At 34.9% G+C, this 17,347-nt stretch overlaps 1 protein-coding gene across 1 annotated transcript in view; it reads right to left on the minus strand.

Annotated features, from left to right (window-relative positions):
* LOC150092851 (serine/threonine-protein kinase BRSK2-like) overlaps window positions 1–17,347 on the minus strand; it is a 174,800-nt gene that overhangs the window by 87,837 nt on the left and 69,616 nt on the right. The window contains exon 5 of the mRNA XM_090414299.1: window positions 3,007–3,147. Coding sequence (XP_090270425.1) covers window positions 3,007–3,147 — 141 coding nt within the window. The remainder of the gene's footprint in view (window positions 1–3,006; window positions 3,148–17,347) is intronic.

Below are 17,347 nucleotides of genomic sequence, written 5' to 3' on the forward strand. Positions count from 1 at the left end.
ATTACGTAATTAATTTCTTTTATTTTCATGTGAATTTTCTTATATCACTGTCAAACGAACTTATAAATTGTCTAAGTAGGAATTAATATTAATTGCTGTAACCGAAAGTATTAATAATTAAACAGTATATCGAACGGTTTCATTAATATGGAAGAAACATGATTTCAGCGTAACAACTGCATCTCATGAAGGCAACTCTTTGATGATTTTCAAATCACACAGTTATCAGTACTTCTCTAAATGGATTAAAATATGCTGCCAATGAATATCAGCTTTGCTAATTAAAAAATATATATAAAAATTGTATAGAAGGGATTTAGAAAAATACTTTTAGTTTTGAAAACAAAGTTTCAGATTATCCACAATCATTAATGATTGTGGATAATCTGAAACTTTTATCATGACTTGCCGAAAGTCTTTCTTCATATAAAATTTCGTGATTATAAATTTATGATTCAAGTTTTACTACTAATAAAATTACCAGCTAATTGTTTTTCGTTTTGAGCGTTTTCTAAAAAAAAAAAACCAAAACGAATTTTCCGTTAAGTTAAAGACAACGAACGGAATAAATATTTTGTTATTCCACTTTAATGGATGTGATGCATGCAAATATATGATTGCATTATAAATTATGCACGGTAAATAATTAAATGAAGGTCGTAGATGAGTTTTTGTCTACGCTTATATTCTCCTCCACCTCTTGTTTTGCTATGAACATACGGTCCTCATCAGAACCCCTTCACAATAATGAAACAATGAAAAATGCACTGTTTAATTTTTAAAACGGTATAATATGACGATTTAGTCGTATTTCTAATGAAATATACCGTAAAGAATAAATTCTATGTATAAAAGGTACCAGAAATCAATATATCAGTATATATCAGTCTTTTATTATGGACACTTTAAGCTTACGAAGTTAAGAATTTCCATTTTTTACACTAAGAAAAGTAAAGAAACTTTGATGAGAATAAGAAGTTTTATTGGTAGAAGCAGATACTATATTTTGATTTTAAAATTACAGAGCAACATCTGAAAGCTTGAAAAAAATGCAAATATTGGTCGAAACAGGACGAGTCATTCAGATATAGTGCAATATCAAGCCACTTGTTTAAAAAGCTTAAGGTTGCACTATATACTTCTTTGAAAAAGCCAACCCATAGCAATGTGCATCATGCCATGTAACAAGTCAAGTTTGTAGCTGGTATAAATTGGAGGAATATGATGCTCCCAATCAGTGCAATGTGTCCGGGTGAAATGGCTGCGAGAAGGGAACTGACGGAAATTTAAAGAGGGGTTGTGATACTCAGCTATGTTGCAGGCCTATCTGATCGACAATTTCTGGACAAACTAGACCATACCAGGTCAACAATCAGTGATACCATACTAAGTCAACTGCAAGTGCTACCCGCAGTGGACGACTCATTGAACGTGACCGTAGAATGCTGTGGAGGATAATACGTAAAAACTGACATTCGTCGGCCTGCACGTTGAATGCGGAGTTCCGGGCATCGAATGGAACACGAACCTGCACCAAAACATTCAGAACCGAGGCTCATAACATGAGTTTCTATAGTGGGACAGCAATATCAAGCCCCACACTACCCGAACCAACATGCAGCGTCGTCTTCAGTGGTGCAAAGAGCATTTACGGTGGGAAATGGAAGCTTGGAAAGCTGTGTTATGGAGTGACGAATCAAGCTACACGCCTAACGAGCAGATGGGTGGGTGTGGCGGATGCTCGGTAAACGTTTCTTACCAGAGTGCAATACCCAACTATGAAATTCAGAACGAGGCGGTGTGATGGAATGTCATGTTTTTTTTTTTTTTTTTGGTTTGGCCTCGGACCTCTGTTTTTGGTGCCACGAACATTGGACTCCGAGAGGTAACTGAACATTGTAGACAATTCAATGTTTCTTACTTTGTGCCGTTTCGACGGAACTGATCATTGTCTCTTGCACTGTCATAAGGCTGTCGCTGTAACTGCGTGGTTTGTGGACATGAACGTCACTACACTTGACTGGCCTTCACAGAGACCAGATCTCAACTCTACTGAACATCTGTGGGATGAACTGGAGTGTTGGGTGGGGTCAAGGAACGTTCCGCCCCACAACTGTTCGGGAACTAATTACATGCTTACAGGAAGAATAGTCCAAATTTCCCATTGACTGCTATTGTACGTTTGTAAAGAGCATGCCCCGTAGGATTACCGCAGTCATCGCAGGGTAAGGAGGTTCTAGATCCTATTAAGGTGAGCAAGGTGGGCGCCATGTCTGTTTGTTCCTCATACTATGGTGTCCGTTTACTTCTTTCCAAATAGTGTAGTATAATATATTATAGTATAATACTGTATTGTTCTTATCAACGAAATTACAGTTTCACTGTAAATGCTATGCCTTTGTTTGCCTTTGCTTATGTAAAAAAATCGAACCTTCTCAGCTAACATATTTACTGACTCTAGCAAACGGAAACTTTTTTTTTTATATTCCTTCAGCTGAAGTTAATATTTTGAGCAGCATTTTATGCAATCGTTACATCAGTATTCCATGAAGCATTAATCAGCTGTTATAACGTTTCTCTCTTTCTGTTTTGTTCTCGACGATCTCCATTACTCTTGTAAATTTGGGCAGATTCCGGTAATGTGAATTCTCCCGGTCCTGCTGGCAGCTTGCCAAAACATTTAAACGTCTTTCCAAGTCGCCGCCCACTGCAAGCTGATAGCAAAATGATGACATTCCTGTTCATTTCTTCCTGAATTTCGCTTTCTAGATGCACATACAGTAGTATACATAGGTCATGAGAGAATAACAAGAGGGACAGACAGTTTACAATTCGAGAACACTTGCAAATAAAAAAACCACAAAATGCTACTGTTGCAGCACATTGTTGCATTGAGTAAAACACAACTACAACACTTTGACGAATTTTAATTTGACACTTATTTTTTTATTTAAGCAGTAGCTCGACTAGAAATAGCGAGTTTTAATATGCATTATTGGAACTTACCAGATTGAGTGGCTGTGGCAAAAATCGAGAGCCGATATAATTTGACGGAAAAATCTTCTCGCTTCCTTCGGAGTCAAACGACCTTTCTTCACAAGATAGTCAAATAATTCTCCTCCCGAAACATGCTCTAAGATAAGATACCTAATTAAGAAGAATATAAGATAGTGTAATTATTGCTCAGTTATTTATTCATCCTGGAAAATCATGTATTGGGTAAAGCAAAAATACAGAGATTATATACGACATGTTAAAATTATCTCTCATTCATGCTTTTTTGTTGTGGTTTTTCTTTTTTTTTTTTGATTAAGAATGTTTTATTATTCTGATTGTTTGATGAAACCAATTGATTTCACATTCCATAGTGCGCTATTCTTTTTTTTTTTTTTGACTGCTGGATACTTGAGCTCATTGATGAGCACGCACACCAAACCTGAAATACTCGTTGGCATGAACAACACTTACGTATCAGGCACACGGCAGTCAAAGTGTCAACACTTTGACTGCCGTGTGCAACAAGTGTGCCTCACACATACACTTTCTGCTAGAGCCATGTGATACGTATATGTTTCACAGGTTAACTTGTTATTATTCCCAGTGGCCTGTGAAGATGAAAAAAAATAATATTGCGGCGATCGCTTTATAAATAGACCAGTCAGGTTGACCGAGTGGCCAGCGTCTCCATTCTCTAAGTCTAACCAATAACCTGTTATGTTCGATTCCGCTGTAGGCATGACTGTTTGTGAATACCACTTGGCAGTAGATGAATTTCATTGTTTACTGTAAGAATATCACGCTACTTATTGGAGTTATGAAGCACTTTAAAAGTAGTATTTGGTCTGTAACCAGGCTTTCTGGATTATATAGCTCCGTCCGACCATTGTCTTGTAACCATTCTTAGTTGGGATTCACATATCCGCGTGTGTTGTGTATTTTCATGGCTTTCCTTTTGTTTAATTTTTAAGCATTATAAACATTTTTCAGCCCATTCCTTTTAAATAAATCTGTACTTTTAACTGTTAACTGTTATTCACTTCATAAATTGTTTAAATTTCGTTTTTAATTATTTGTTAGCAACAAAATGTAAATAATTTATGAAGTGAATGACAGTTAACAGTTAAAATACAGATTTATTCAAAAGAAATGGGCTGAAAAATGTTTATGATGCTTAAAAATTAAACAAATTAATGGTAAAAGAAGGAAAGCCACACACACACACACACACACACACACACACACACACACACACACACGGATATGTTATGTGAATATCACTTAATGGTTACAGGGTAGTGAGCGGACTGAGTTAGATAATCCAGAAAGCCTGCTTACAGACCAAACACTAGTTTTCAAGTCACTTCAGAACTAACACTTAAACTAAACACTGTCTTCTAAACATTTCTTACTCGTTTAACACACGACCCCTGAGCATTCTAAGTCATTTTCTTCGATGTTTGCAAATTCTAATTTGAAAGTCTCCTTTAGATCGCATTAGTCCGGGTTGGTTGACATAAGTCACTGATTTGAAGTGGACATCATAAGAATAATCTAAAGGAGCTAGGTCTGGAAACCTTGGTGGCCATTCAATGGGCCCACGTCGTCCAATCCATTTTCCTGGAAATATTTCTTGCCAAAAATTCCGGACGATGATTTAAAAATGCGACGGAATCCAATCTTACTGAAACAACATAGATGCTCGTTCTTTCAATTTACATGGCTATTTTCCAGATGACTACAGACCCGTGCGGATGTTTCTTCATCAGTTGAACTTCTTGGTCAATCACTATGCTGCCGATCATCAATGCTTCCTGTTTCTTTGACACGAACAAATAAGCTACCAACAGCTTTATGATCAATTGAAGGCCTGTCAATATCTTGGAATTATACTCATAAGCGACTGAACGTTGTGTGGCACTGTCTTTGGCATACACAATTTCTATTCTTTCTTCTGTCGTTAATTTAGGTTCCATGGTACAACATTCGGAAGAGCAGCAATGAAGAGTGTTTTCTGTATTTGAAAAATATAGCACTGAAATATTTGAGCGAAGACTTAAATTTATCATGTTAAAATTTAATTCATCTATCTGATATCATCCATCATGGTAACTTTAATGATGACAGTAAATCAGTAGAAGAAGGACCATTATGGACTCTAGTCTAGTCACCGACTACAACGTTTCCTACACCTTTTTCTGTTAAAATTTTCCTTTTGTTTTTATGTGGCTCCCACCCACGAAAGATTTATGTAACCTTCGTACTGTGGGCAGGCTAAGAATTTTTTTTCTATTTTTATTATTAATTTTGCATGATTTTTTTGTTTATTTTTATTTATTTTCTCGTGGTCAAGAAACTCTTCTCTAGAGACCAAACACAGAACTTTTTCAAGTCATTTCAGACATCCAATAATCAGGGAGGTGGTCTCAAACAGTACGATGTACGTCATCTTCCAACTAAAGATACTCATAAACATTCATGTCCACAGTGTTTTCGAAGCCGCAACCGTTGGTTGAAGAGCCAATACACGAACCACTTGACTAACCAGGCCGCAAATTTAATTTGATTTTCCCACCTTGTAAATTAGTGAATGGATTGCATGAAAAAAAAAAGGGGGTTTTAAGATTATATTTCTGATTGATCCAAAGTAATAAAACTCACAATCACGCTCTGGTAAGAAAGTAATCAATCATATATGACGAGATAGAGGAACTTGAAGAGGTAAAAGAGACTTCCCCAAGCATAACAGTAATTTAAGAAGTTGATAAAACGTTCTTAAAACTTCCTGGAACATCCTATGGAATTTCGATGAAAAGAAATTAATGAATATAACATGTAACAAAAAAAACGTGCTTTAATTCCAAATTTATGCAACTCGTAATGCTCACAAATGTTTTGTTAGTAAACAATGAACAACTGAGTGAATTGTTTTATTGACAAAAATAGTAAACGAAAGCAGGCGTAACATTTCACCTAGTTTTCGCTACTGTGAATTGAGAATACAAAAATAGAAATACCTCTTTCCTTAAAGGTCAGGTATCATGTTTTAATCTAATCATGCTGACGTATAAAGGAATAGATTTATATTATTGAAACTGATATTATTATGGACCTCAGAAAATATAAGGAAAATGAAAGCAATATTTCTTAATTAAGCTTCTCTTTACCTTAAGATAATCCTTTATATCGACACACAGGCACCTCTCTGCATTACTTCGTAGTCTTCTGTATGCTGATAAGTTTTGTAATTACTTTTTATTACTTTTTAAAAACTGTTAAGTGTATCTATTCTTGCCCCTAAATCACTTAGATGTTAAAATAACAGATGCTTTAACATAAGATCAACATAATATTTTATATATATATAAATATATAAAATAAATACATTCTAAAAAACAATTGGGCTTTAACGGTTGAATAAAGGAATTTAAACAAAACAATTCTAAAAAGAATATGATTTAACGCAGGTAAAATATTTAAAATCAGTGACAACGAACAGCTATTTTAACGGGAAGGTGGAGAGCATGAAATTACAACCAGCAAAGTGGAATTTGTTTTTCCACTTGGTTGTAACCATGCTGGTAGACAATGGTCACAATATTCAATAGTAAATAGTATTAAGCAATGTACGGTAAATAATATTCAGCATAATTTATTATTTACAATGATTTTAAACGGAAACGTGTTAAAAAAACATTATATTTTGCTTGGCTGCAGACTACTCTCGAATATGGAATCCATTTGCAGTGGTATCTACTTAAGTTGTGATGCAGTCTGTCCCATTTTACTGAAACTTTTAATATCTGTGCAAGACAAATTAATGTGTATCTTAACTGTTAGTAAGACAGACGAACTGAAGTATAATTGCGATAATATATCACCTCTGCAATACTTTTGCATCTAGACCAAAAGTCTTTGAGTTGACAACACCACGGGTGTCGAGAAACTCGGGCATGCCCAATTCCAACACAATACAATATAGTATGTCCACCGTTTGTAGGTCTCTCCTTGGCATTTTGCCAGGAATAGTCAATTCACGCTGAAGGGGAGAAAGAAATGAAGGATGTGCGATTTGGTCGCCAACATGCGAAATCATGTGTTTTCTTGTCTGTCGCTGTACTAGTATATAAAAGCTTGATTTTTGTTGTCGCTTTTATGCATTATTTTTTTATTATTAATTTGTATGATGGATCCAGTACAGTCAACAAGTTCTGTTGTTAAACGTTTCAGTAGCTCTTGCAAAAGAATATTGAATAATGTGCTGACATTTTGCGAAAAAGAATCGTCAGAAGGCCGTCTCCTTGTTCCCCTTTCTCAAGTCATGAAACGTGCAAGTGCAATTGCGGGCGTATCGGGGTCGACTGTTAAAAGAATTCGTAGGGAATCAAAAGGTGAAGGTAAGCCAAAATTTAAATCTCCTAAAAAAAGCGCCAGAGAAAGAAAACCATCGAAACCGTAGCTTTGAATGATTTTGATGTAGACGTTTTAAGGAGAACTATTCACGAATTTTACGTGGTCGAGAAAAGAGTGGCAACTGTTCCGAAATTGAAAGAAAAAATTAATTTTCCTCGGAAAAGAGAAACTTTAAGGAAAATACTTCATGAAATCGGATTTTGTTTTAAAAAGTCACAGAATAAAAGGAAACTTATCATGGAGCGAAGTGACATTGTTTTATCTAGAACGCAGTATTTGAGAGCAATAAGATGTTTCAGGGAGGAGAAAAGACCAATTGTGTATCTAGATGAAACTTGGATTGATAGTAATTTAAACTTATGGAAAATGTTGGCTGTCTAAAGAAGAATGTGCAGTGCTACAAACCGGAAATGCCTTGCGGCGCATAATAATTTTGTGTGCGGGTGGAGAAATGGGTTTTTTACTGAATTCAAACTTACTATACAAAGCCAATTCAACTACTGGAGATTACCATGGGCAAATGAATTCTACGATCTTCGAAAAGTGGGCAGAAGAAAAACTGATACCAAACCTTCCTAAAAATGCTGTTGTTATAATTGATAACGCTTCATATCATCTATTCGATTAAATAAAGTTCCAAATTGGTCTAATAAGAAGCAAGTTCTTATGGATTGGCTCTCTGCAAATAACATTTCTCATTCCCCAGATATGCGAAAAATTGAATTGCTTAATTTGGTCAAAAGAAACTCGCCCACAACTAAACTATTTAAATTCGACACGATGCTCAAAGAGCATGGATTTCTAGCTTTGAGGCTACCACCATATCATTGCGATATTAATGCTATTGAGTATATTTGGGCAGAAGTGTAAAGTTTCATTCGCCATCGCAACATAACTGAGGATATTGACATGTCGAAACTTTTTAAGCTTTCAGAACAGGCGATTGAAAGTATTACACTTCAAAACTGGGGAAAATATTGCTCTCATGTCACCTCATTGGAAAATATGTATTGGGACAGAGACGGAATTATCGAAGAATTATGCGAACCTTTGGTAATCAGTTTAAGTGAAAGTGATGGCGATTCGGACACCGATTCAGATGACTCTGAAGATTAAAAGGATTTGATAATGGTAATTTTTTTCCAACTTTTTTGCATGGGTTTGTTAAAAGAGTCACAGCAAGTCATAAATAATTAATCGGTTTAGGACAGGGGTCGGCAACCTGCGGCTCGCGAGCCACATGCGGCTCTTTGGATGTGAAGCTGCGGCTCTTTAGTTCCATACGCAAATATTATTTATTTTATCAAAAAAAAAAAATTTAAAAATCGTTCTGAATCGATTAACGAGGATTAGGCACAGATTCTATCTCTCAGCCACTTGTACTCGCTTTTCACTGCACCCCTCCCCCGTGACACGCATCGTCACTGTCGTCAGTCCGTCGGAAGCTCTCGGAAGTTTATATGTTTGGCAATTTTCATTGATTTCGGCATAGCTGGGCATAACACCTTTACTCGTAAACTAAGTATCTAATATTTGCCAAAATTAAAAAAAAAAACTAAAATGTGCAGACTGCGCCGTGATAAACACGTTCTGGCAAGTCCGTTCGTGCCAGTCGGCGATCACCGCACACGGGAGGCGACCACAGATGCGACGAAACTATGTACTTATAGTCAATCAGTACGTGAGAGAGTGAGACAAACAGTGTTTCGTGTCTAAATTATTTATTTTAATAATTAAATTATTAGAGAATTATTTATTTTATTTAGGTATGTATTTTTAATTGGGAAATATCGTTGTAAAATGTTTTTTGATAAATTATATTTCATTATGCCCAGCTTCTCGTATCCGCTAAAACAGTACAAGATAGAATAGCTAAAATGTCTTCAAATGTAACATATTTGCAGGTGGAAGATATTCAACCTTCTTCTGCCTTATCACTTGCTATAGATGAGTCTTGCGACCTAAAAGACACGGCACAAGTTGCCCTTTTTGTCAGGTATGTCTTCCCAAGGTCCAAAAGAAGAACTTCTAGGATTGCTACCGCTCTCGGGACAAACTAGAGGGGAAGATATAGCGAATGCCGTGCAAAAATGCCTTGAAGACAATAAGATCTTGTGGCTCTTTAAAAACTTTTTAAAATTTTGTGGCTCTTTAAAAACTTTGAAATTTTGTAAATTGTAATTTTTGACTCTTCCGACTCAAAAGGTTGCCGACCCCGGGTTTAGGACATTAAAGTGTCTCAGTTCTCTCAACTGTAAGTTTAGAATATCTGAGTTCATTTGAAAAAAATTCTGTTTTTCTGTATAATTATTTTTATTTTATAGAAAACTTTCTTAAAAATAAACTTAGTTAAATTTTTGTTTTATGCTATACTTTTTTAATTTTGTTAAAACTCTACGTACATTTTTCCAACTGTTATACAAGCAAAATAGTTACACTTTAAAAACAGCGATGTTTTTAAAAGAAAAGCTAAATTTTCCGACCTGTAATAATAAACAAACTCATTCCAGAAGACAGATTGATTACCCTATTATTGGAATGGATTCTCCTTTTTCTGACATGCACAGAAGTATCGAAGGATCTCTAATCGGTGGGCGAACCTATACAATACAGCAGAATTTTTTGTTGCTTTGTTTTTTGTGTTCAAGGTCGGACGTTTTTCCAGGACACGCGTTCGTGTAATAGGCAAGTTCTGTTTATTTTTTTCTTATAAACTTTTAAAATTAATTAAGAATTATTAAATTTAATATTAAGAAATTAATTCTGGTTAAATGGAAAAGATGGATGATAAGATAGTGGCATAAAACAATAATAACCAAAGTGAGAACAAACCGATTGCAAATGAAGTTTCGTACAGGATATGTGTTTCCTTGGTGCATTCCTAAGTATTTGTATTCGTCCTTATGGAATGCATTTTGGATTTATATACACTAGATCTGAATTTCATCTGTCCCATTCTCGAATGCATAGTCTATAATCTATGCTTATTCTATACTCTATATATCCTGGGTAAGTACTTTTATCTGCAGTAACATAACATCCAGAATTTCACGGCAAACCGTTCTGAGAATCATTATCTAGTGGTTACGGCTATTCATAAAAGCGATAATGAAATATATGAATACCAATCAAGATGTTTTCTTTAGTAGACATAAAGAAATAATGCAAAAAAAACGTTCTTCTTTTTTATTGCCAAATTTTTAATTATCTATCCTATCAATAAGAAATGAAACCAAAGAAAGAAGACTAATCGTATAATGTTATTTACTTAAATAATATATTCAAATGATAAGAGCCTCCATAGGTCATTCGGTTCCATAGGCCATGAAGCCCTTTGATTGGAAAGACGTGAGTTCGAATCCTGTCTAGGACGCGAAGAATCATTATCAGGGCTTTTCAGTTGATGATGCGTTAGCCGATCTCATGCGATGATACTAGGGTGTTTCATCCTGTAAACTGGTCACGAGAACAAACAAACATATACACATGTATTTAGGCATAAGACTAATCTCGTTATCTTACAATTATGGTTAAGAAAGCAATTCTTGGAAGGTCGTGGACCTTAAGGATCGATAATTATTATAATATAATAATAACAGAAACAAGAAAATTTATTTACGATAACTTTATAGATTAATTGATTACCAATGATAATGAAACTTTTGATATGACTCACGCGCGAAAGATTGTGAGCCTTTATATATGGGATCATCACGATTTTGTCATCAATGTAACTAATAGGATGTACTTCCCATTCATTTCCATTTTCTTTTGTTTATCATTTTCTTTTGTTTATTTATGCCTCTGATGGCTTCTTTCAATGCTAGGTCGAACCGAGTTGATGAGCGAGCATCTGCTTGGCGAAGTTTCTTTCAAAATTGACGAATATTACTGTAGAAAATGTACTTTGCAAAGAGTGTTAAGATTACATAGTTGCATCATATTTTTATACTTCAGTGGTATTCTACAATCTAATCGCATCCCATTATATATATATATATATATATATATATATATATATATATATATATATATATATATATATATATATATATATATATATATATATATATATATATATATATATATATATATATATATATATATATATATATATATATATATATATATGTTAAACTTGTTATTTAGAAAAGTAGCGAAAAATGGAGATAACGTATTAAATATCTAGATATCAGTAAATGACATTTTAATTGATTGAACCCTGTAGAAAAAGTTAAAATATAAATATATACAATAATTAGGGAACTGATTTGAAATTACCAGGTTTCGCTATCTGTCTCTATCATTGGCTACATTTGGAGTAAAATATTCATCCAGCTCTCTTAGTTTCATCACCACATCCAACTATCGTGCTCAGGGTCTACTTGCAGGTCTTTTCTTGTTAGCTTTATTGATAAGCACTTGTTTGATCAATTGGCCCCATGTCGTCGAATATAGGTAAACTATTCAGTTCTCTTACTTCTCATAAATGACAGAATGTTAACTCTTTGAAACAGGTTTCGTAGTTTCGCATTGTCTTCGTTCATACAGTCCAGAATTTTGATTGTGAAATCGCCAAAAATTCTTTCTCATACGTTTGTTTCAAACTTAAGAAGATTTTTTATTATCTCCTTTTTTGTTGTTGACCATGTTTCAAAACCTTAGGTTAACTTTGGGCGTACATATCTTAAACAGAACTTTTCGTTGCATTTTCTCGATAATATTCTGAATTTTAGAAGCAGTAAGACTGCATTGCAAAATATCCACGATTGACCTTAGTTCTTTCATTTATCTCTTGATAATTGTAGCTATTACCATCATTGTAGCTGTTACCGTTAGATATTTAAAATTTATTCACTTGCTCAAAGATATAATTATCAACAACCACGTTGGATTGGTCCTGATGAGTCATTGAAATGCACATATATTTAGTCTTTTCTAGGTTATGACAAGACCCATAGGCTTATCTGCCTTAATTAAATTAGATGTAGTTTGTATAACATCTTTACGCGAGCCTCCAAGGGTAACGATGTCATCAGCATAACTAATAGGATGTACTTCCCATTCATTTCCATTTTCTTTTGTTTATTTATGCCTCTGATGGCTTCTTCCAATGCTAGGTTGAACCAAGTTGGTGAGAGAGCATCTCTTTGGCGAAGTTTCTTTCAAAATTGACGAATATTACTGTATGAAATGTACTTTGCAAAGAGTGTTGCGATTACATAGTTGTATAATATTTTTATACTTCAGTGGTATTCTACAATCTAATCGCATCCCATAATGGGTTTCGATGTATATTGTCATATGCTCCTTTATGATCTACAAATACGATATAGTGCAAAAATAAAAATACTACTGAATTTCGACACCCTCCGTCAGTACAGGCGCTACGAGATATGCTGTTCGACTGCATGCACATTAATAGAAGAGCACGTACAGAGTCTACGCCATTACATTTAGCTGTAGCAATGGTGTTGACGTTGGAAGAAAAGACATTTATTGTTGAGCACTATTTTAGTTCATATGTAGTTGGTAGAGCAAATAAATGGTCCAAGCCTACGAAATGTGTGTAAGTAGTTTGTTCGGCGTTTCCGTAAGCATGCCCCAAGCACTAATGTTATCATTGCCTCAATCGAGAGGTTCCGACGTACTGGGAGTGTTCTGCCGGAAATGCAAAGGGCATTCGGGGAGACCACCAACTGTTAACACAAATGAGAATCACAGGCCCGTGTTGGAGCAAGTATTACAGTCTCCAAAACGCAGTCAACGTCGAACAGCGATAAAACCTGGGATACTGAGGTGATCACTACAGAGAATCCTTAAGGAGCTGAGTGCTTTTCGTACGTCAGGTGGCTCAGTGTTTATTAGCAACGGATTACGTTGCACAGCGGGAATACTGTGCACGCGTGCTGGCCAATGTCTATGAAGATCCATACTTCCTTCATAATGTCTGGTTCTCGAATTAAGCGCGTTTCCATCTATGTGGTCATGCAAACAAACGAACCTACAGGTTTTTTGGTTTCTCGAGACCTGAATTTGTTCAAGAGAAACTTCTTCACAGCGAGAAGGTCACCGCATTGTGTGCGGTTTCCGGCCATGGCATAATTTGACCCTACTTCATTGAAGAGAATGGTGTAATCGTGACCTTGAATAGCAAACGTTACATCGAGAATGTGTTCCGAGAATGGATTCCGTTCACCCAGGATTTGCATAGGATGTGTCATGCAAAAAAACATTCCATTTCGTGCAAGGAGCAAGCTGTTACACATCAAGTGGTTCTAGAGCATATTTATCAGAACACTTCCCGGGAGACTCATTTCTAGGTTCACAGAATTCCTGTATCCTTCACGTTCTCCTGATCTCACAAGACGTTTTGCATTCGTTTGGGGTATGTTGAAGGAATGGATATTCCCCCAACTCGCCTTCAAGCCTTGATGAACTAAGATGTACCAATCCTTGTTTTCCAGGATGATAGGGGACCTTCGAATGCGCTCCGAGGGCTGTCTTGAAAAACAAGGTAACCATTTCGAGCTTCTTTTTTTGCCATATATTAACGTGATCAGTTCATACATTTCAGCAGTTAAGGTATTCTTCCAATTTTTAGTTAGCAGTCAGGCTGAATTTTAGAAGTGTTTATTATTTTTTAGTGCGTTAATAACATTGTCCACCTCAATTCGAGACGATTTTTCTATTTCAAAATGTTCAGAATTTCCTTCTAAACATTGTACCACATGGTTAATATTTTCATCTTGGCAGCGATGACTTGTTTAGTAGTTTCTCAACTCATAGCGTACGATAGCAATCAATGGATATTTTAGACCATTCTTCCTGTAAGCATGTAATGAGCTCCTGGACTGTGATGGGACCGAGAATTTGACTTTTGCCAACACTCCAGTTCATCCCACAGATGTTTATTAGGGTTGAGATCAGGGCTTTGTGGAAGCCAGTCCAATGTGGTGACGTTCATTTCACAAATAGTTACAGCAGCGTCAGCTTTATGTCACGGTGCATTGTCTTGCTGAAAGATATAATTATATTCTTATATGTTCAAAACATGAGGATGAAAAGCATTTCTGAATATTATGACTGAAAATTCATCGAATCAGCTTGTAGCAATTTGCATAACTGACGATTTCAGTTCCATAGAAACACCACAAAGTAGAAAGTATTGCATTGACATAATGTTCAGATACCTCTCGGAGTTCGGTGTTCATGGCGCCACAAACAGAGGACCGAGACCAAACCAGGATAGTAGTATGGTAGGCGCTTTAAACAAGATCAAGATAACATAAGGAATCGTGACGTGATTGGTTGTTGAGATGATGACATCATTGTGTATGTGACGTCATGTCTTTGGAATGTTTGGAATTTCCCTGGGGGAATATGTGTCAATGGCTTCAGTTCTTGTGTTTTGTTCGCATATGGAATTATGTGTGATGTTAGAGATAAGGATTTGTGTCGTGATTGGTGGGGCACTTTGAACAAGGTTACGATAAGATAAGGAATCGTGTCGTGAATGTTTGTTGTTTTCAGATGAAGATAAGTGACGTAATTTGTTAGTTGTAAACAATTGAAGTAATTTTATTTGTAAATAAGTAACGTTATTGTTTTCAATGGAAAAGGAAGATATTAGTGGATATGGATTCGTGTCTTGACAAAATTGGGGTAGGTTGAATGAGGGGAAGAGGCATCAGTGTCTTGCATGTGTATTGTTATGAGTTTTAGATAAGTAAATGGTTTGCGTATGGTATTATGGGTGATCAATAGTGATAAGATAAATTTTGGAATATTTGGAATTTTGCTGCCCCCCCCCTTCTGTCAGGAATATCGCGTGGTGTGTTGGTTTCGCGTAAAGCATTGTGGGTATAATTTTGAGATAAGCAATTGTGACGTATATGTGTTTGGAAATTTCTGGGGAACATATGTCTCTCTGTGATATCACATGGTGATTTGGTTTCCCTATGGAATTGTGGGCGATGTTTTTGAGATAAGATATCTTGGATTTCCTAGGGTCACACACATCCGGCATTGTCGTCATGTTTTGTCTTTGGTTGTCTATAGATGGCTGTACTAATTTTGCAATGCAGTTTGGGGTATTTCTTTCCTGTTAAAGGGGGAAATTTCTTAGAGTAGAGTCGTGATGGCAGAAGTGATTAGGCATTTCTGAATAATATAATTTAATTATATGCTGGTGTCCCTCTCTCTCACACACACGCACGCACACGCACACACACACACACACACACACACACACTAGACATGAAAAGTTGCTGATGTATCCATGCTGATACTCTAATACGTACCCTATGATTATTCTTATGAAAAAAATTATTTAGTATTAGAATTACGCTTAACAAAACATAAACGACCAGTGATTATTGAAATTACAATTATCAATTGTTATGTTTATGTTAACAAAAAATTAACTTACATTTCTTTCCAGAATGGGAACATCTTGTTACTATCTAGGTTTTCTGAATATTCCAAATTGTTGATTTTTAACATATATTCACAGCACAGAACACAAACACAAGTCTGAAAATGCAGTTGACTTTTTCATTATAGGTTACTAGGGCTAACATGTATTCACAGCACAGAAACACAAAATATAGGAGTTGAAAGATATTTCTGTAAATAACGAGAAAAGCTAGTTGACTACTTAATTTAGATTACTATCCGATTGGTTCTGTGTATTAATTCCTTTCCACAGTTGCTCATACTACGTTTTCCCAAGCTTGGTGGGAAAGTCTATGCACCGTTTTGTTTAGGGTAAGTGTTATTTCCTGTTTCGAATTCAGAGTGCTGTTAGAGTATGGAATTCTGACAAGTGAAATGATTTTTTTTTCAAATTGATTGCTTATTTTGTCTATTTTACTTTTAAAATTCAGTTTAACTGCATATTCTAACAGAATAACTGAGCAAAATTAATAAATAAATAAAATGTATGTGAATTTATTTTCCATCACTGTAGATATCTCATTAAGTCTTATCTTAAAGATATCTCTCTTATACAGTCGCCAATTGTGTGGTGCGTAGGTGAGAAATCGTGTGTTTAGATTGGAACTCTTCATTCCCATGGGAAACTATTGCTGTAGTAAATTAATGCTGACATTTATTTTTTTAAACCAATATGACTATTAATTTTACCTTCGATTCTTTCTGCTCATAACCTGTTTATGTAACTGAAGTTTCTTTTATTTATTTATTTTTTATTTAGCATTAGTTATTTTAAGTAACGGATATGAGACAAACAAGGTTTTGAATGTGCCGTAGCGTTTTTTTAGAAACTTCTTTTGCCAGCACAACAAATAAATAGTTATTTCTTATTATTTCAAATGAATGTTAGCTCTGTAATATATACTTTGTTAATTTCTATGTTACCTTTTCTTTGACTGTAATATTATTAACAAATTGTATTTACTGAATCTAACATACAGAAATTAAATAAAGTGAAAAAGACAGTATTTTTTTTTCTTATTTCTGTTAGTCCTAATTGACTATTGCCTTTTCAGCCTGATATTTATTTCACAGTAGGGATATTTATATATATTTTTTGACACAATTATTATATTAGATATTCTTTCCAATACAAATAAATAATTATTTATTCTTATTTCAAATGAAAATTAGCTCAGAAAGAAAGAAAAATATAAAGAAAAATTGTAAAGAAAAAAAATGTTTATCCTCAAATAAATGTTCACAGCAAACAATGATCACAGCAAACAAGAAATTCATGAGCTTTTTCAAAGTTTTGAAATTCACACACATTGTTTTCATCATTTGGTATCATTTAATTGAAGAATGGGTCTGGCTATTAAGTTCGTTAATGTTTTTTGATGTTTCTCTTCCAATGGTGAGTATATTTTGATATATGCATGTTGATTCACTTGTTATCTGCATGCTACGATACCTTTTTATTATTCTCCACTATAATTCT

The sequence above is a fragment of the Typopeltis vanoorti genome, chromosome 25 (genome assembly GCF_054136105.1).
Source record: "Typopeltis vanoorti isolate ZY-2024b chromosome 25, IOZ_Tvanoo_1.0, whole genome shotgun sequence".
In the NCBI taxonomy this organism is placed as follows: domain Eukaryota; kingdom Metazoa; phylum Arthropoda; class Arachnida; order Uropygi; family Thelyphonidae; genus Typopeltis; species Typopeltis vanoorti.